This window comes from Polyodon spathula, chromosome 9 (genome assembly GCF_017654505.1).
Source record: "Polyodon spathula isolate WHYD16114869_AA chromosome 9, ASM1765450v1, whole genome shotgun sequence".
NCBI classification, from domain to species: Eukaryota; Metazoa; Chordata; class Actinopteri; order Acipenseriformes; family Polyodontidae; genus Polyodon; species Polyodon spathula.
The window spans coordinates 14,683,648-14,706,129 of NC_054542.1; the positions used below are offsets into that span (position 1 = coordinate 14,683,648).

The 22,482-nt window shown below is 38.7% G+C and overlaps 1 protein-coding gene across 2 annotated transcripts in view; it reads left to right on the top strand.

The window, feature by feature from the left end:
* The window catches only part of LOC121320421 (protocadherin-16-like), a 202,422-nt gene extending 181,972 nt beyond the window's left edge, over positions 1 to 20,450 (top strand). For both annotated transcript variants that reach the window (XM_041258742.1, XM_041258743.1), the window contains exons 17-21: positions 4,310 to 4,461; positions 4,693 to 4,823; positions 6,015 to 6,301; positions 13,605 to 13,746; positions 14,715 to 20,450. In XM_041258742.1, coding sequence (XP_041114676.1) covers positions 4,310 to 4,461; positions 4,693 to 4,823; positions 6,015 to 6,301; positions 13,605 to 13,746; positions 14,715 to 17,335 — 3,333 coding nt within the window. In that variant the 3' untranslated portion in view covers positions 17,336 to 20,450. The remainder of the gene's footprint in view (positions 1 to 4,309; positions 4,462 to 4,692; positions 4,824 to 6,014; positions 6,302 to 13,604; positions 13,747 to 14,714) is intronic.
* The last annotated feature ends 2,032 nt before the right edge of the window (positions 20,451 to 22,482 follow it).

Here is a 22,482-nt window from a genome sequence, read left to right on the forward strand (position 1 = left end):
TTTATTCTTCTGTACTGTATATTAACAATTTATTTTATTTTTTTCTAAAACCACAAACTTTAGGTCATCCATGGCGTGTCTGTTTCTTTTAAAGCGTTGAACTACTAGTTCATTTACTTTTTTATTTCTTATATTTGATAGGTGGTTCTGTATTCTTTTATATAATGATGTACCTGTCTCTCCTGCATATTTTATTGTTACAGTTTACGCAAAATATACCACATACATGACTGCTATCCTTGACAATTTTTTTTAAGACTGAATATTTATTTTCTGTATTTCTTTCCCAATATGTTTGCACACTTTCTATGTGCTTTTACAGGTCTCAATGTCCCTTAATGTATCTATATAATTCCTTTCTCTGATTTTTTGTAGTAATTTTCACCACAACACATTATATTTATCCTCATACCCAGTCCTTTAGGAATTGCTCTTTTAGTATAGATAGGATAGTTTTAATAGATCTTTGATCAAGTTTAACCAAGGTGTCTAACAATTGTATTTCAGATTTTGTCCACCTTACATCCACCAAAATGTTAGGGTGGATATAATTTGCTAATTTATGAAACTGTACAAGAGATTCTTCTCCATGTGTCCATATTCCAAATATGTCATCCACACATCTCTTATGTATTGTAATGGTTTCTTGTCTAGTTTACTCAGTAATATTTCCTCCCATTTGCCCAGATGTGCTTGCAAAATGCATACCTAATTTTGAGCCTATTGCTGTGCTATCATTGCTGTCAGGGGCTCCCGAGTGGCGCATCCAGTAAAAGCGCTCTGCGTGAGTGCAGGATGCGCCCTACAGCCTGGACATCGCCGGTTTGAGTCTGGGCTGTTCCACAGCCAACCGTGGACGTGAGTTTTCAGGAGGCGGCGCTCAATTGGCTGAGGTTGGCCAGGGTGTCCTCCGTTCACTGTGCACCAGCGACCCCTGTAGTCTGGCCGGGCATCCGCAGGCTTGCCTGTTAGCTGCCCGGGAGCTGCATTGTCCTCCCATGCTGTAGCTACTGGGTGGCTGCATGGTGAATCCGCAGTGTGTAAAGAATCGGGCGGCTGACAGCACACGTTTCGGAGGACAGCATGTGTTCATCTTCACCGCTCCTGAGTCACTGCAGGGGTGGTAGCGGTGAGCTGAGCCTAAATAATAATTGTCCATCTCAAATTGGGAGAAAAAAAAAATAAAAAATTGACAATGACTTAATGAAAAAAAAAAAAATTTGTCTTGAGGCCAATCCTTTTCTTTTCGATCAAACATTTAACTGCAAGAGCTGTAGTGAGCATGCTCAGAACCAAAATTTCAACTCCCTATAACTCAGGAGCAGAAAAAAACACAAAGTAGCCCACATCAAGAGATCTAACCATAGGGACCACAAATCTATTGAATGGGGTCAAAGTTATTAAAGTACAGAAATTGCTGTTTAACATTAAACTGCCTACTGAACCCTAACTATAGTGGTGCCACCGTGCCACTATAATATATATATATATATTGGGAAAGAGGTGTGGGAAAAGAAAAGACAGACACAAAGTTCAATGATGAAATACCAGCACAGACGCCTAGATTTATTAGCCTGAGCTCAGTTGGCTTAGCCCCATTTTCATAAAACACACATGCAGAATAAGGAGAAGGCGAAATAAAAAAGGAAAACAAAATACTTTAAGGAAAAACTAGAAAATAACGTGTGCAGGTTTTTAACCCTTGGCTCATTGATCCCTGTAGCGGTGGAAGCCCCGAGAATCAGGCACTGCTCAATATCCTCTCTTGTGTACTGTGGGACAGCTCTACTCCGCTACGCTAACTATCTCAGATAGTGGAAAAGTAAACAACCGGTGCGTGGCTTGCTTGCACCACTGGTCTGTGGGTCTCACACTGGAGCTTATAATGGAACGTGAAACAAGCAATATGGTTGGTCGAGAAAGGTTCCAGCTGTCCATATATTGGATGGTATACGGACAGTTGGAATCTTGTCACAAATTCAAAATCACTGCGCTGCTTCACAGAATTTAAAGTAATGATAGCTATTGTGTTTACAGTTACATATGCACAGCTGTAACTATAAAACTGAGTGACCAATTACCAGCAAAAAAATCCCAAAAGTAGTAAGCAGACATGCTGATTTGGATGAAGAGCAATTAAATGCAAAACAGAAAAAATTTGCTGTCTTTAGTAATTACTCACCTCAACTTTGTCACTTCAAGTAATGTATTTTTAGTGGTTTGTAAACACTACAGTAAAACACAAAAAGGCACATGTACAGAGTATCCCCCCTCTCCAACACAGACCTTGAAAAAGTACTGAAATCTGAGATGTCGCTGAATTTATTTTTATTCCTCCCATCTGTTCTGCTCAGTGTGTGTCTGCACTGTCAAGCACAGGAAAAAAATCATAACTTGGTGCTATCTCAGCTCTGTCCCCTGGTGTATCTTTTCAATGGCAATGACCACAATATCAAAAATAAAGATGCACTTTCTTTTGCATGTTCCAATTGAATTAATTTACTCAGCTTAACTTAGTGTGCAGTTCAAAGTTATAAATGTGACTACTTTATTGGCGTAAGGATATTTAATAAAAAAAATAAAAATAACTACTTTTTGTCTTAAACATGGTTTATGATTTTTTTTCTACAAATCCACTGTTTTAACTGGATTATAAATGCAATAAGGCCCTTCTGGGTGTCTGTATAGGTTGAATGTATGGACTTCGCCCCAATAATATATACATTATTAGGGCTGTCACTTCATTTAAATTTTTGATCGGTTAATTTATGGGCATTAGTTGATTAATCGGTAGATTAATCTGTGCACATTTTTAATAAAGGTACGATCCTTTAATGGCTATCCTGCATAGTAATACAGCCGGCGCCGCCTAATCGGAATACTGATCATTGGGATTTCTGCTTAAATGGGATCAACTCTGGGAGACGGTTCTTCCCAATGCTATTTATGTTGTTTAATTGGGATACAATATTTTCAAATGGTGAAGAGAGATCGCTTTTCAAAGCAACACAGGCCGCATAGCACAGTGCAGTGAGTACGTGATCATGCTGTGACTTGAGTAAACCATGTTGAACTCTTGAAGGAGCTGCTGGAGTTTCCTGTATGGTTTCTCATGCTGCTTTTGCAAATAAAGTTGGTGTGTCACAACATCGCAGCTGTGATTAATTTTGTTTAGGAAGAAAAAAAAAAACAAACAAACAATGACTCGTATTTTAAATGATGTATTTAACATTTAATCATAATGTGATGTGATGTGATTTCATTCTTTTCCTTTTCATTAAGAATCCAAAAAGTGTAACTAAGGTCATCTCAACTGCCTGTCATTTAATTGGGACAGCCTCTTATTCAGGATAGTTTTCCTTCTCTTGAGGCGTCCCGATAAAGTGACGCTTACTGTACTTAAATCAATAAAATCGAAAAAAAATATATATTCCCAATGGGAATTTGGTCTTTTTAAAACCATTTTTGTTATGATTTTAGTAAATGTAGCAAATGTTACCTTTCCGTCCTAATAAAAAAGATTTAGAGACCTGATAACTCAAGCACCAGGGCCAGAGCAGCACAGTTACGCGTACTGTTTAACCACTCTGGGGTAACCCCTAAACAGCAAAATTATTAGCAATACATAAACACGGAAACAAAAAACACTCAGAGGTTTATAACTAAATCAACAGTTTATTATGTTATTTGGGATAAATGTGCCACTGGATTTTACCACAGCTGGTTACATGCATACGAGTAAATCATTTAAATCAACGTAGGTAAACATTCCAATCTGTATATACATCCGTAGCACACTATCAGCAATCCTTGTACAAAACACGACAACAATTCTGATTTTTACAAAACGCATGCATTTCTCTGTTTACCCAGAATGCATGATTCAATTGTTACTATAGTTACTGCTTTCTTCCACCCTAACTTGAAAGCTACTTCTTTTATATATAATGTTTTGAAACTGCCAACATATTTAGACACATTAGCTGTATTTGCTAAAACCACTTTTTAGGATCAATTAGGCCTACAATGGTTAGAGTTTTGAATCTCTTTCACAATCCACCAAATTGATCATAATGTGAAAACAGACGTGGCTATTGAATGAAAAAAAAATCAGACTTTACCATACGTACCTGCAGAATCTGTTCTTATCTCATGCCCATGAAAGATCTAAAGTAACACTTTCTTTCATTTTCACTTCTATTTTCAAAACGTTGATATGCAAAGACTTTTTTAAATGAATGAATTAATAGATTCCCTCAGAAGACTAGCTGGAAACACTTGTTGGAAACTCTTGATTTTTTTTTGGCAGGTATTGGCAGACGACCCAGACCAGGGCCAGAATGGTCAGGTGACCTATTCTATTAAGTCGTCTACAAAGAGCGGGCTCTTCAAAATCGACCCCCTGACAGGAAGTATAACAACAGCAGCCATAATGGACAGAGAAATCTGGACTCACACAAAGTGAGTTTTAGCTGTTTAATTCTTGAATATATGAGATATTTCCCATTATGTGGTCACACAGTGACAGTGGATAAACAGGTGAAAAGATATAACAATTGGACAACTGTACATCCTACAGTCGCCAAAAGTGCTAAAAACAAATAAGATAAACTCCAAAAACTTGTTGGTTCAGGAATTAAATTTGTTCAGTTACAGGATTAGTCTTGATTAATCAATTTTCTATATTACCAGGCTGGTTGTTACGGCGACAGACAGGGGAAGCCCAAAGTTAGCTGGCACAGCTACTCTCACCGTGGTCATCGTGGACCTGAATGACAACAGTCCTACAATCCCACTGCCACAAGAGCTTCGAGTGCCTGAGAGTGAGTACAGATGACTTATGTGCCTTTGTTTCTAACAATATGTTTATAAACCAGGACTGCACTGTTCAGTGTGACAAGTCTACAGTATTCTGCAACAAAAGCCAGGTGCTCTTTACTAAGTAGCGGGGTTCCAAAAAATATAACGTTACACATCCCTACGTGTTGCTACAACTGTTCCTTTCAACACAGACAGAAACTCTAAACAAAACACATTTAGCAAAACAAAAGGTACAAGGGCCAAAATAAAAGGTTTATAGTAAATTCATGAACATAAACAAACAGGGACAAACGGCACAACACAGAACACAAAAACACATGCCCTCTCTCTAACACCAACATTAACTCCAAAACCTAACCATTCTAACACCTGTGATCACCCTATTTATACACCTGTGGCCGGAACCTTAATTACTCATTTAATTATTTATTGAATTCCTGGCTTCAGCCACATTCTCACATATTTTTGCAGTTTTTGCAAAAACAATTATGTTGTTTCCACGAATTTGTTCAAAAAGACAAATTCTGGGCTTAACATCAACTTAACATCAGCGTAAGCAAAACTTACATAACAACGTTCCAGAAAGTGAATTACATCTACTGAGAAATGTGTTGAACTGGTATGGACTACCAGTATACCCAATAACAACAACAATAACAATAATTAATATAGAACCACATTCTTGCACTGTGCATGCGGAATTAGGATTCAGGTATGTATTTATTATTATTATTATTATTATTATTATTATTAGTGGGAAATGTGGGCGAGTAGGGTAGCCAATTGTAGATTTTGACTGGTTCATGTTTATATAAGTAACCTAAAGTGCTGCTATTTTAGCTCCATTCGTAGAGCACCATAAGGATCAGGTACTTCAACACAACCTAAAATCTTTGTTGGAACACAGATTAAGAAAGCTGCATGATATAAATCGTGCAAGGCAAAATTGGAACTCAGACAGAAACATTTAACATTTAGGGAGAATTTCTCTCCCTAAAAGAAAACTACATGGAAACCTAAATTACCTGAAAAGTACTACCAAAGTAGCATGAGACTTATTTTTATTTTTCCATGGAAACCCTGCCTATGATGTGGATTCTTGACATAAAAAGAGCAATACAAGTGCCAGTTACACTGTAATGTGTAATTTGTAATGTGCATTATTGCATTAAGTATTTCTTTGTTCTCCTTAGACACCTTAATTGGTACAGAGATCACCCAGGTTACAGGAAATGATGTGGACTCAGGCCCTGCCCTCTCATACACACTTCTGCTGGATGGCGGCTCCATTGGAAAGTTTGGAATCCATCGATATGGGGGTGTGATCTCACTGACTGCCCCGCTTGACTTTGAGGAGAGGAGCTGGCACACACTTACCATCTGGTCCTCTGACTCCAAACACAAAAGCGAGGCAAACCTGACCGTGCTTGTGGAAGATGTGAATGACAATGCACCTGCTTTCACCCAGGACCTCTACCAGGTGCATATCATCCTCTTCTACCCTGTGTCATACAGCTCTCACATTTACAAAACAGCTCTTTCAGCAACACAGAGCTCACCATCACTAAGTGGAGACACAAGTCAGCTTTGGTAAAGAGTATGGGCCTCTTTCACGTAACAGAGGTAAATGACCAGAATTAGCACGTGGCAGGGGGAAGCTACACCACGCGCAAAAATGAACCAGCGGTAGCTCTATTCACTAAGCTAATTATATGGACATAAAGCAAGCTAAATTATTCATTTGCAAGTATCACAACATGGAATTCAGCATGCAGAATTCTACATGCGGAACTATGCATGAGGCTTACACACAGGTGCTAAAGCATACAGTGCCTATAGAAAGTCTATACGCCCTTGAACTTTTTTCACATTTTGTGTCAGTGCCTCAGAGTTTCATGCATTTAAATGAAGATTTTTTCCATTTATCTACACACCATACTCCACACTGTTAAGGGGAAAAAAGTATATATATTAAAAATACAAAACTGAAAGATCATAATTGTCTCCACCCCCCGACTTAATACTTGGTGGAAGTGAGTCTGTTGGGGTTGGTCCAACTTTGCACACCTAGATTTGGCAATATTTGACCATTCTTCTTTACAAAACTGTTCAAGCTCTCTCAAGTTCCTTGGGGAACATAGATGGAAAGCAATCTTCAAGTCATGCCACACATTTTTGGTCAGGGCTCTGACTGGGACACTCAAGGACATTTACCTTTTTTGTTCCTTAGCCACTCCAGTGTAGCTTTGGCTGTGTGCTTTGGGTCATTTTCATGCTGAAAGCTGAACTTCTGTCCCAGTTTCAGGTTTCTTGCAGAGGGCAGCAGGTTTTCTTCAAGGACTTCTCTGTACTTTGCTCCATTCATTTTCCCTTCTATTCTGACAAGTGCGCCAATCCCTGCCAATGAGAAACATCCTCATAACATGATGCTGCCACTACCGTGCTTCACAGTAGGGATGGTGTTCTTTGGGTGATGCGCTGTGTTGGGTTTGCACCATACATAACACTTTGCATTTAGGCCAAAAAGTTCCATTTTAGTTTTGTCAGATTTCGTGCTTGGGATATTGTTGTCAAATGTACATTTTGACCAGTCTTGGGCATAAAAGCCTGTAGCTCTTTCAAGTTTGCTGTTGGCCTCTTGGTAGCCTCTCTGATCAATCTCCTTCTTGCTCGGTCATCCAGTTTGGAGGGACAGCCTGATCTAGGCAGTGTCTTGGTGGTGCCATACACCTTCCACTTCTTAATAATCGTCTTGACCGTGCTCTAAGGGATATTCAAGGCCTTTGATATTTTTTTTATACCCATCCCCTGATCTGTGCCTTTCAACAGCTTTGTCCCGGAGTTCTTTTGAAAGTGCTCATGGTTGAGTGTTTGCTTTGAAATGCACTACCCAGCAGAGGGAACCTACAGAACTGCTGAATTTATCCTGAAATCATGTGAATCACTGCAATTTAACACCGGTGGCCACTTAACTTGGTGTGTGATTTTTAAAGCGATTGGTTACACCTGAGCTAATTTAGGATCGCTATTACAAGGGGGGTGGACACTTATCCAACCAAGCTATTTCAGTTTTTATTTTTAATTCATTTTCTATAGATTTCTAGAATATTTTTTTCACTTGGAAGTTGTGGGGTAGGATGTGTAGATAAATAAAAAAATATATATTTCAATGCATTGTAATTCCAGGCTATAAGGCAACAAAAGGTGAACATTTTGAAAGGGGGGACTTTCTATAGGCACTGTGTGTATAAGGGCAGTGGAAAGAAAAGCTAAGTACAGTTCATTTTATTTTAAAGCCATTTTAAGCATAGCCTCCTTAAATATCACTAGTATATGGTGACAAAATATATTAACACAGCCAAAAGTGTTGCATATACACCTGCCTCCTAATCTTCATATATCCCGGACTGTCTGAAGATGTAAGAGTATATTTTAACATTGGAACTCAAGTCGCTGTTGAAAAATATGAAATCTTTAAAAATGAAACAAACTTGCTGGAAACTAGATGTTTAAAATGGTCTGTGTTGGTTGCAAAAAAAAGTAACAAGCAGACAAAACTGATTTTTTAAAAACAACGTTGGATGACATTCAGCAAGATTTTCGAGTTTTGTAAACCTTTAAAACTTATGTTGACACATTCATTACAGTGATGGTGTAATTCCCATAGACTGCCTTTAATCCCAAAATATTAAACACAGGAGAAATGTTAACTGCAAACCTGAAATGACAAAACCAAAGCTTTTGTGTTTTTCTTTATAAAAACAGAATTTATTTTTTATGAAGTTTTACAAACAGGTACCGTCAAAATATTAGTAAATAATATACTGGAGCCAATCAACCTACAAAAATAATAATAAAAAAAAACATATACATTTAAGCATAGACGTAAACAGCTAGTGCTTCTCCCTCTATTACATTGTCTGTTATTACAAAGGCAGACACACAATTGGAATCAATGCCATTCTCCACAAGTGTCTTAAAGATGCAGTGTATCTACTAACTAAGCAGTAAGTTCCTCTGAATTTGCAGTTGTAAAGCTCTGTGGGATGCAAATAATGTACGAAACACAGCTGCCTTGACCAAAAGTGGCCTCATTGCACACAACACAAACAGACTCAGAATCGTTCATTTTGCCATTTAAATATTCCCTGTGTGCTGCAGATACTCTCGTCTGAGTGAGTCACTGTTAGGCACGACTCTGCAATTGGGGATTTTTTTCATTAACAAATAATATTTTGTTGACCAGCTGTTGTGTATCGGTATGTTTGCTGCATTAAGGCTTCCACTAATTCAAACATGTTTTTCTGTGCTCTTTTTAAACAATCCGGTGATTGTGACCTGCTTGTTCAGTAATTGTTTAGCCTTATTTGCTTGTTTTTGTGTACTATGCTGTCAAGATGCTTGTCAATAGTATCTTTTCATCGGTGATCCAAAGACACTTTACAAGTTGAGCAAAACAGAATCCCACCATCTGAATGCAAAGTCCCCTTTTCGTAGGTCTGAACACAATCTTCTGTTGAACTTAATTGAGCTATTTAAACAACCATTTTAAACTTCCCGCCTCTGACTTGCATGTTACGTCATTGTATAGTATGAGGAATTTACCAATCATGAAGCCAGTGTTTGTTTGATCCTGTTGCCGTAGTAACCAAATGCATGGCATTGACACCGGACTGTGTACAGCTACTGTAGCGCTGCTTGTACTTGATAAAAGTTTGAAGTGAACAGGGAGGTTTAACAGTAGGACTAATGTAAAATACTGTAAGGAAAATAAAATGCATATTTTTCATGGTAAGCAGTCAAATACACGATTTCTGTGAAATTCGTGATATTGTGAATTTTCCGGGGACCTAAATATAAGGCTAGTATGATCTGTGCTGTATCTCGTTATTGCCTCCTCCTCACACAGCCCTAGTAATGTCTGCCTGGTCCGAAATACTCTCTTCCTAACTCTTCTTCTCGCTGTCCTGTGCAGCTCTTCTGCTGGTTCTGTGACACCTCCTCTTTTCAATAAGCAGTACACTTAACACACGCAGAGGCACTTGGTAAAGTTAGCACCTTTAAGTGAATATGATTTTATCAACCACTTCCCTCGTGGAATTAGGGGAAACAATTTAAATACATTTCCATAAATTAACATTATTAATTGTATTTAAATGACTCACAGGTGGTACCTCTATACGCAATTCATTGCGTGTGCAAGGTCATGTGCCACTGGTTAGTGAATACAGCAGGTGCACAAAGCACACAGTAAAGGGGCTTTCTGTGTGCAAAACACGTTACTGCTGTTTAGTGCATGAGGCCCAATGTCTGAAGCAATTCAGTAATTTTTTTTAGAGAGATTCTAAAAGAGACATAAAAAGTACATGCTAAGAACATCACTGACAATATGTAAAAAAAAAAAAAAAAAAAACATAATACACTAGTTACACAAGACCATTTTAAAAAGTAGCATTACCACATTTACAATACAGATTTTGAATATCCAGTAATACACATTTTTTTGTTTATTTTAATTTATATATACATATATTAAAATAAGAAATATATTAGACAGCATACTGTAAATCTACATTTTTCATACTGGAGCTGTTTTTGTTTTTTTGCAGTATTCTAGTGTTCCGCATTTTCATTTTTTATCTTAACAAATGTTTATTTAGTTTATTGGTTTATTTTACATAGATTTAACCCCATCTACGCCAATTACACTTTAAAGAGCATCTTTTCATCGGTCTCAAATAATAAATAATAATGATGTATGGTTCCTGTCCTCCCGTGCACAAACAACAACAACAATGATAATAATAATAATAATAGAAATAAAAACAATAGTCATGCATACAATAAATACACAAGGGGTGAGCACCCCATCACAGCATTACTGGGGAGTTGATTTCAGACCCTCATAATTCTCTTTGTGTAAAAAGGTGCCTTTTATTTTCTGTTCTGAATGCCCCTTTGTCTAATCTTCATTTGTGACCCCTGGTCCTTGTTTCTTTTTTCAGGTTGAAAAAGTCCCTTGGGTCGACATTGTCAATACCTTTTAGAATTTTGAATGCTGCATAGTCTTCTTTGTTCAAGACTGAATAGATTTAATTATTTTAGCCTGTCTGCATATGACATGCCTTTTAAACCCGGAATAATTCTGGTCGCTCTTCTTTGCACTCTTTCTAGAGCAGCAATATCCTGGTTTATTTAGATTTCCATAAAGCTTTTGACAAAGTCCCGCACAAAAGATTAATTCTCAAACTGAACGCAGTTGGGATTCAAGGAAACACATGTACATGGATTAGGGAGTGGTTAACATGTAGAAAACAGAAAGTACTGATTAGAGGAAAAACCTCAGAATGGAGTGTGGTAACCAGCGGTGTACCACAGGGATCAGTATTAGGTCCTCTGCTATTCCTAATCTACATTAATGATTTAGATTCTGGTATAGTAAGCAAACTTGTTAAATTTGCAGACGACACAAAAGTAGGAGGAGTGGCAAACACTGTTGCAGCAGCAAAGGTCATTCAAAATGATCTAGACAAGATTCAGAACTGGGCAGACACATGGCAAATGACATTTAATAGAGAAAAGTGTAAGGTACTGCACGCAGGAAATAAAAATGTACATTGTAAATATCATATGGGAGATATTGAAATTGGAGAACCAATCTATGAAAAAGACCTAGGAGTTTTTGTTGACTCAGAAATGTCTTCATCTAGGCAATGTGGGGAAGCTATAAAAAAGGCTAACAAGATGCTCGGATACATTGTGAAAAGTGTTGAATTTAAATCAAGGGAAGTAATGTTAAAACTGTACAATGCACTTGTAAGACCTCATCTTGAATATTGTGTGCAGTTCTGGTCACCTCGCTATAAAAAAGATATTGCTGCTCTAGAAAGAGTGCAAAGAAGAGCGACCAGAATTATTCCGGGCTTAAAAGGCATGTCATATGCAGACAGGCTAAAAGAATTGAATCTGTTCAGTCTTGAACAAAGAAGACTACGTGGCGACCTAATTCAAGCATTCAAAATTCTAAAAGGTATTGACAGTGTCGACCCAAGGGACTTTTTCAGCCTGAAAAAAGAAACAAGGACCAGGGGTCACAAATGGAGTTTAGAAAAAGGGGCATTCAGAACAGAAAATAGGAGACACTTTTTTACACAGAGAATTGTGAGGGTCTGGAATCAACTCCCCAGTAATGTTGTTGAAGCTGACACCCTGGGATCCTTCAAGAAGCTGCTTGATGAGATTTTGGGATCAATAAGCTACTAACAACCAAACGAGCAAGATGGGCCGAATGGCCTCCTCTCGTTTGTAAACTTTCTTATGTTCTTATGTTCTTATGTTCTTTTTGTAGCAAGGTGACCAGAACTGAACACAATATTCAAGATGAGGTCTTACTAATGCATTGTACTGTTTTAACATTACTTCCCTTGATTTAAATTCAACACTTTTCACAATGTATCCAAGCATCTTGTTGGCTTTTTTTTATAGCTTCCTCACATTGTCTAGATTTCTGAGTCAACAAAAACTCCTAGGTCTTTTTCATAGATTTCTTCTTTAATTTCAGTATCTCCCATATGATATTTATAATGCACATTTTTATTTTCTGCGTGCAGTACCTTACACTTTTCTCTATTGAATGTCATTTGCCATGTGTCTGCCCAGTTCTGAATCTTGTCTAGATAATTTCTAGATCATTTCAATGTGTTTCATAAGTTTACCAAGTACCAACTCAAGCATCATCATTTTCTGTTAAATATTTATGATTAAGATTGTCGGCGTTGTGTTAGCTAATGGACAGTACTGTCGCACAAAGTCACCGGTACATACGCCCAGCAGTAAACAGTGGCTGTCCAGCAAAGCAGCACTCTGACAAACTCATTTACACAGTTATTCTGAATTCTCTTTTATTAAAGCATGTGTAAAAGCCACAGAATGGATTGCTTGTCTCTCAGTTCACTTTCTTGTTTTAGTTTAATGTGTCGCTTACTTTCAGTATGTTATTTAATTCTGTCAGCGCGAACATGTACCTCAATGCAGCACACTTTGTAACGCTATGCATCCTCCTCCTTATTCGGCCCACTTCTGCTATATGGCTTTTTGTATACTTCAAAAAACTGTTTTCTTTTGAATATTCATAAACTGATTTATGTTTTCATCCACTAAAACTATTATATTTTCGTGTAAGTATTTCAATTTAGTTTTTGATCAAGCTAGTTACTATGCCCAGCACTTGCCACAATAATTAGACTTTAATTGGGCAACAGAATCAGGTGATAATGTGTTTGTGAAGCAACAGAGAACCAATCATGTGCGACGTTTAGATGGTATTTGATCCTCTGTCTAAAAATATGTGCAGTATTTTAGGATACAGTTATAGAGCTGCTGATTACAATGTAAAAATAAAACAGCATTTTAATCAAAATATTGTGTATTTTACTTGTTGACTAAAAATCGGGTATAAATCAGTAAAAACCGAGGTTCAGTTAAAAAAAAAATCCTGTAATTATTTGGTAAAATTTGGCAATAAACCGGAACTGTGGAACCCTAAATATACCAAACCTGGGTAAAGGGCACTTGCATCTGTGGCTTCTACCTGAGCTTTCAACTACACAGTACATCCAACCTGTAATATTGGCAGTCTTCTGTAATCTTCAATAACATGGATATGGTCCATCTACTGCACTTGCTCTTGTCTGATGGTGACATTAAATTGTATCTGTCAAAAAAAACTTTGGCAGCATTAATTAACAGAATGATAAAGATTTGAATTCTTATTATTTTCCCAGGTAACACTCCCTGAGCACTCGCCACCTGGCAGCTCAGTTGTCATGGTAACCGCTACTGACCGAGACTCTGGCGACAACGGGAAGATCACCTACAGGGTGATGTCATCAACCAGGGGCGGCTTTTACATAGACCCGAGTAATGGTATGGGCATTTATTTATTTATGCTGTCTCTTAAACATACTTGCCTTTTCCCTTCAAATGATAAATCTAGAACTTTCAGCTTTCAGCTCATTCACAAACTCCCTCACTTCCTGTTTTGAATTCACAAAGCTTTAACACTGTAATTTTCCTGTCAGTTCATCTTTAGACTGCAGTAAAAGAAGCCAACATCCATCTAGAGTAGTTTAAAGAACATCAAACCGCATTTGTCATACAAGACAAGAATATAGTTTTTAAAAAATAGACTCAGCATGCATTACTGAAACAATGAGACTCACATCCAGAAACATGAAAACTATTTTAATTAGGCCACAAGAGACATGTTGCTCATTAAAATGTTTGCCATTATTTGAAAATGAGATGACATTCTACTCAGGGATAACAATATAGACATTTATGAGTGTCATTTTACATTTTTTTAGTACTACTATACAGGAATACCATTGAATGCCCCACTCCTGTTGTAATGCATTTATTCAATACTTATTTGAGTGTAGCTGATGGGACCTTTATTTTATTTCAGGTACCTAATTTTACACAAATCATGTTCAAATCAATGTGATTGTTCTTGTCTTACCACATTTCTTCCCATTATTCTGCATCATGCATAAATATTCATACATATAAACAGCTTCACTTCTCCAACACAAAATGTCGACCAGATATGTTGTTGAAGGAGTGCCCTTTTTAACATGTTGTCTTGCCACTATTACTGTATTGAGATACCATGTAAATGAGCTCAAATGCATATATTTTTAGTTATGGTTGTCCATGTGTAATCAACACAGCGCCTAAAGTGGATATGTAATTAAAATCCATACAGGCTGTTCTGCCTTGCCATCTCTACCAGATCTTTCAGCCATGTTAATATACAAATGGTTGTCAGTACCCTTTCATTTGCAAATCATTTTGAAATCATAATAAAAATGATTTTTTTTTTTTTCCTGCAGGTACCCTGTTTATATCTCAGAGGGCAGAATTTGACCCTGAAAAGCCCTCAGTGAGTGTAGTGATCGAAGCACGGGATGGTGGAACACCAGCTCTGTCATCCAACACTACAGTTCAAGTGCAGGTTTCAGATGTCAATGACAATGCACCCCACTTCAAACAATCAGAGTACAAAGCCACCATCTCGGAGGACCTGTTGCCAGGCTCCACAATTCTGACAATTGAGGCAGTGGACAGCGACCTCTCACGGGAGAATTGTGGCTTTGACTTTGCCATTGCCAGCGGGAACCCTGGGAATGCCTTCCAGATTGAGAGCAGTGTCCGCTTCCTGGAGGGACAGGGTTTTCAGACAGTGGGGACACTCATACTGGTGGAGCATCTGGATTTCGAGACCACGTCAAGGTACAATTTGAGTATAGTAGCCTCAGACCGAGGGGTCCCCCAAAGAAGCTCAAGTGTGCCTGCTGTAATTACCATTACCGACTCTAATGACAACCCCCCCTCCTTTGGACATACAGAATACAACGTGGTGCTGAGCGAAGGAGCAGCAGCTGGTACCGAGCTCTTGCGATTATCTGCCAATGATCCAGACTCCGCTCCCAATGCTGTGATCCGCTATGTCATCAGCTCAGGGGATGAAGATGAGCTGTTTGGAATGGATGAGTGGACGGGAGCACTCAAGCTCCTGCGGCCACTGGATCGTGAAACCAAGGCTTCTCACATAGTTATTGTCCAAGCTTCAGATGGGCAGGGGCAGTTTGCCCTGGCTCCAGTGAGTGTGGAAGTCAAAGACATTAACGACAACAAGCCCTACTTCCCCTTGGAGACACTGACAGCCAGCATTAGAGAAAACCAGCCACTTGATTCTCTGGTCACTGTCCTGCATGCTATTGATTTCGACACTGGTGTCTATGGCCAGGTACGCTACTACATGGTCGACCAAACCGGGCAGGCAAAAGACTCCTTTTCAGTGAACCAGGCCTCAGGTGAGGTGCGAGCCAAGCTGACCTTTGATTTCGAGAAGGCCAACGCCTTCCAGTTCATGGCACTGGCTTTGGACACTGGCAACTATTCAGCCACTGTGACTGTACAAGTGCTGGTGACTGGAGAGGATGAATATGATCCCGTTTTTGTCTCACAAGCTTACTCATTTGAAGTGCCGGAGGGAGCCACAAAAGGCCAGAGCATTGGGCAAGTGTTAGCTAAAGATGAAGATGCTGGTGCAGATGGAATTGTGCTCTACACTGTTGCGAATGGCTCACCTTATTTTGGTGTCAATGAAACCACAGGGGTGATCTACCTGAAGATGGACAGTCAAAGCCGCCATAATGGGGGACGATCAAAGAGAGATGCGCGGCAGATGAACCTTGAAGTAGATGCCCATAGCCCGTTACCAACTTCTCGCATTACCACTGCCCAAGTCAATATTGATGTCACACACACTTCTTTCGGGCTGCCCCCTGAGTTCAACTTTTTGCTGGTCATTGTCATAGCATCTTCCCTTGCAGCCATAGTGATCCTAGCAGTGATTGCTGTGGCCTTGTTTGTGGTAAGATCCAGGCGAAAGAAAAAGGAGGAAAATGACAATACCAACATTGCCTCATCAGGCACTGCCATGCAGAAACTTGATGGAGCCCACTTAACAGGCGGAGAGAGGATCTACCATGAGGCTCTACCCGGATATACAGGCGAGCAAACCTCAGGCATGGGTGGCACAGGTGGAGGAGCATACACAAGGGGAGGATCCCTTGATCCCTCACACTCCAGTGGTCGTGGCTCGGCAGAGGCAGAAGCTGCTGAGGATGATGAAATACGAATGATCAACGAGTACCCACGGGTATCTAGCATATCCTCCTCCATGCAGGACCACCTCTCAACACGGGGACCTGATTCTGGGATCCAGCAGGATGCAGACCAGCTCTCGGACATCTCCTGTGAACCAGGAATGGAGGCAGGACAGTGGTTCAAGGGGAAGAAAATTGGCAACCTCAGTGGAACACTGTTACCTGGACAGCATCCCATTTACAGAGATGAGGGTGGGGGGTACCTGGGGGTTGGGCGGGGGTTAAATATCTCACACCCTAAGGATTATGCCTTCCCTGAGGATGGCAAGCCTTCGGTGGATGGGTCACTCACAGCTATTGTGGCCAGTGACGAAGAGCTTAGGGGCAGCTACAACTGGGACTACCTGCTGGACTGGTGCCCGCAGTTCCAACCCCTGGCCAGTGTCTTTACAGAGATAGCTCGGCTCAAGGATGAAACTGCTCCCCCCAACCCCAGAAGACCCTTTCAGCCCAAAGCAAAGACAGATCCCAAACCAAGAATAGATCCGCCACCTCTTATCACTTCTGTGGCACACCCGGGGGCCAAATCGGTGCCTCCAAAACCAGCCATTGGACGGACCTTTCCTCACCTGGCTTCTCTCCGCCGTTCCCCCATCAGCCACGAGGGCTCCATATCATCAGCAGCCATGTCCCCTAGCTTCTCCCCCTCCCTCTCCCCACTGGCAGCCCGATCACCTGCTGTTTCCCCCTTCGGTGTTACACAAGGGCCCTCAGCCTCCATGATTAGTACCACTGAACACTCTCTAGACCACCCAGGTGAAGCAGAGATGAGAATTTAACTCACTGAACACAGCTGCTGCTTGAGGGGGAACCGTCCGTGAAATGCATCTGTTTTTGAGTGTACATTGAAACTGCTCGATAAGAAGAGCATACTTTAATTTGTAGGCCTTTAGATACAAAAAAAAAAACAACAATTGAAAACCTTAGTAGTATTGTAACTCAATATGTAAATATTGTTTGGCGTTGAGGAGTCAGACATTCAGATATTCTGTGATCAGTTTCCCATTAATATTAAGGATCCTTTTGTAAGGGTATACTAGTCTTTCTTTGAACAAGACTGTGTAATGTATTTCTCTGGATTTCTCCTCCAGTTCCTTTTGCCTCACCAATATTGACCAGCACTGGGCAATATATTCTCTAAGCCAGTACACCCAAAAACAAAAAGGATTCATAAATGACTGGTTTGGTGAGTGTTCTGCGCCTGCCAAATATTTTGTTAGGGACAAAGGTTGTTAAATGGCCCATGTCTGCCAGCCAGCACTTCGAACGAGAGTCATGCCTGCCAGTGTTTAATTGACCTGTAATTCAGTTGGGTTTCAGTGAAGATTTTGAAAAACTCTTTAAACAATACTTCTATAAACTATTGTTTTAGTTGCGCTCAATTGTAGGAAGTATTGTGTAATGGTATTTGTTTTAATGCTTGGTCCCCTGGACCTCCTGAAAGTGTGAATGTTATTATATGTCAAACAACTAGACCTTTTAACTGTGACTGACATACTTAGTAGATTTTACTTATTGATTAAACTCAAACTGTCTCTTAGAGGTGCCTCTAGGTTTATGGTGCTTCCCATTGTAGATACCTTCCAAGCTTACCCTGAAACTGATCTGTATCCCTGGATATAAGCTGTTTGTGAGGTATAGTTTGTGTGTTCCTCACTGGCTGGCCAGGAGGCTGAGAGTATGTGGTTCTTAGTAGAGGCTGGGAGGTCAGAACATTTTAAGCTTTAATGCTGTTATGGAGAACTTAATGGCTCTCCATACCTCATTTTGTTTTACAACATCGCAGTTTAGAAGAAGAGCTGTGCTACAGAGGCCAGAAGATATCAGAAGCTATCAAACACCAAGCAGCGCCTAAAAACTAAATAATCTTTTGTATTAGTATTAATTTTTTAAAAGACGTTTGTTTCAGACTACAGTGTGGCATCACCTTTTGTCAAGGGAGGCCATTGCTTTGTTCCAGTATAAAGGTATGAATGTATTGTACAGCCAGAATAACCATTTGTGCGTATGTTTAATTCAGACTGTTGTTGTATGTGTCTGTGGATGATTAGAAAACTCATTTTTGTTGTTACACTAATAAATATTTATAAAATACTGCTCGCTAAACCTGAATGGACAAATGGAATTATTGAGATATGGAAATATGAGGAATATCTTGTCTCTTCAGAGACAATGTTTTGATTATTTACCCCTGATAATCCAAAGACAGCCTGGATATGAAAGGGGCAGCGGTACTAGAAGAGGAAATGACATTCTGGTCCTGACTTCAGGTTCAATAATGTCTGTCAGCAGTGCTGACCATACTTAATTTATGGACTGTTTCTTACTAAATAATTGTATGTATGGTTTTTGGTTAGTTTCTTTTTTTTGTTGCAATACAACATTACAGTGGGGTATGTTTGATTTATGAAATATCCTGCACAGTATTTATAGGGATTTAGCTTTTTTATGATGGTCTCTCCTTTCACCTTTTGATTTTTATCATGTACTCTCTACTCCAGGCTTTGACTATCGTTAACTGTCAAAAAAGAAGAATGGAAAATATAGTTTTATTCTCATACGTGGAAGCAAAAACCTCAAAACTTTCTAACTTGTTCCTGAATATGTGGTTTGAAGAGAACACTCTTTCCCCTGCAATATGGTTGTAATATGAGGGAAAAGGTCAGCTGCTTGTTTTTAAAGATCGACCTTCTTTCTCTGCACTTCCATAATTACCAGACTTCACAGAAATTTACATAGACCATGGGCCATGGAGTGAGTTAGTAACTGAATTGGGATACAAATACAGGTTATCCTGTCTTAAAGAATGTTCTTGTACCAATAGACCAAACATCCCAGATCAGATTGATAAAAACATATTTTACCATATTGAAAAAAGTGGATAGAATTTATAACATATGAAATTAGCAATTAAAAGCAGTGCTTAAAACTTTAATAAGATAAAAATCAAGCACACATGTACAGTATACAAAGAAACTGGAAGATGCCTTAACTGATGGACAGCGCTCAGTGGTGGGTAATGTTTTGTGCACTTAATATGTACAATTACCCTTGTATGATGAAGCACTGCGCTAGAGTTTTTAAGCAACTGATAGGTCCGTGATGCCTTTTGGTCTCTTCCCTTTGGAGAGGGCTAAGCAATAAGTTTTCTAATAACATAATCGATAATAAAAAATAATAATCAGGGTTGTGGAACCACAAGGAGGTCATGCGACTCTTGTTTAAAAAACACACCCCTCTAGATCTGTGTGAGAATTGAAATAGCCCTGCTTATAGGATCCATATGTTACAGGAAAAGTCAGAATCGGGTCAGTCTGAAATTTTACCGGTAAATATCAGCATTTACCAAATGAGGTGGTAAATGTCTGAGATTATGAAGAATTAAAGCTTTTTGGACATTTACCAGTTAATCTTATGTTTTTCCGAAGCGTATTGGTATTGCTTATAAAACAATTCACAATGGTGTTGAAGGTGTTCTCCAAATACATAGTCGTTTGATGAAAAATAACATTCCGTTAAATGCAAATTAAATCATTTAGGACCTTAATTTTGTCAACAGAAAATTACACTTTGCTTATGACACACAATGCGACAAATACAGACACTGAATAGATAGATAGATATATTTACTTACTTATTGCAGCATGGTACACTCTTGTGTCACTTTGTAGTTACACAAGACTCCTGAAGCCTTACAATGCATGAAAGAGAAACATTGCTCATTAGTCAAAGACACTTGATATTCTTGAGATTTACCAGCAAATGTCCAAAGTAAAGTGTTATCATGTTTATTTTGTAAAGACATTCGGTCATAACATAACAGAGGTAGAAGTGTTAAAGGGGCTAGGAAATCTTAAAATAAACAAATCCCCTGGGCCAGATGAGATTCTCCCAGTAGTACTCAAAGAAATGAAAGAAGTTATTTACAAACTGCTGACTAAGATCATGCAACAGTCTCTTGACACAGGGGTTGTACCGACAGACAGGAGAAATGAAAACCTAATACTGATCCACAAAAAGAGAACCAGGTAACTACAGACCAATAAACCTGACTTCTGTTATATGTGAACCTATGGAAACTATAATAAGATCTAAAATGGAAAATTACCTATATGGTAACAGTATCCCGGGAAGCATGGTTTTAGGAAAGGGAGATCATGTTTAACTAACCTGCTTGATTTGTTTGAGGATGCAACATTGACAATGGATAATTGCAAAGCATATGATTTCCAGAAAGCTTTTCACAAAGTCCCACATAAAACTGAATGTAGTAGGGATTCAAGGAAATGCATGCACATGGATTAGGGAGTGGCTAACATGTAGAAAACAGAAAGTACTGATTAGAGGAGAAACCTCAGAATGGAGTGAGGTAACCCGTGGAGTACCACAGGGATCAGTATTAGGTCCTCTGCTATTCCTAATCTACATTAATGACTTAGATTCTGGTATCGTAAGCAAACTTCTTAAATTTGCAGACAACACAAAAACAGGAGGAGTTAAAAACACAGTTGCAGCAAGGTCATTCAAAACGATGCAGACAGCATTCAAAACTGGGCAGACACATGGCAAAAGTGATAACAAATGGAGATTAGATAAAGGGGCATTCAGAACAGAAAATATGGAAACAACTCCCCAGTAATGTTGTTGAAGCTGACACCCTGGGATCCTTCAGTAAGCTGCTTGATGAGATTCTGGATCAGTAACCTACTAACAACCAAACGAGCAAGATGGGCCAAATGGTCTCCTCTAGTTTATAACTTTTCTTATGGTCTAACGTTCTTATTCTTGAGATTTACCAGTAAATTTTATAAATAAAGTGCTATCCTGTCTATTTCGGACATTTACAGTTTTGCTTGGTAAATGTCGATATTTACCAGTAAATCTTCATATTTGCCAGTATTCTGACTTTTACCATAACACATACATTAACATAAACATTTTTTTTTCACACCCTAAGTTTTTAATAATAATAATAATAAAGGTATTAACCATATATCATCTGATGTGGAAAATTGGGATTTCTTAACTGCTCCTCATGCTAGACTGCATCCAATTCAATTGAGTCACCAGGACCAGGCTGCCTTGAATTAACTCTCATTTCCCATCTTAAATATGGGCTGCCACATCTGCCAAGTTCCCAGCTTTGTTCACATCATAGCCATTCTTCTAGTCCCTCAGTGTTACCGCTGGGACAGTCTACCTCCTCTTATTTAGGGTATATTTTATAGTGTTGGCAAATGGTTTGGGTTGACTGATACTTCTCCAATTTGAAATTTGCTCTTGATCAGTCTCATATGGATAACCAAAATAAAAAGACCCTTTTTTATTTTTTTTTACCCTTTTTACCAAGATATTAGCTACCATTGACACTGAAACGGCAGATAGTTATTACTTAATAAAGTAAAATAAAATAAAGTATGTAATTATCATTGTACCTAATTCATCAAAAACACCAGACCTTTGGAATGAAAAGTTTATTTAAATTAAATGCTGATTTGTTAGTTTGGAGTTAAGCAGACTGAAATGCTTAATTGTATTAATTAAACAAGTCACATGCCTTAAGTCTGTAAAATCCTGAAATAACATTTAAAATAAAACACAAGATTGCATTCTCATTGGCTTTGGTATAAAATTGATATTGTCAAGTTTGAATCAATGGAAATCAGAGCCCAATGTACAGTACATGATGAACAACTTTTCACTGAACACAATTATAATTCCTGAAAGATTTGAACTGCCCGTGAACATTTGTAACTCAAGCCATGAAGTAAATAATTTGGGTTATACAATGTCACGCAAAGCTTGAATAGAATTGTTTATGGTGTAATTTAGCATTTTCATAAAACTAACCAGTTAAAATGAATAACTCATGGCCTTTAGAGGTCTGTGCAAAGATTTTATCTTTTAAGCACTTTAGCTCATGTTA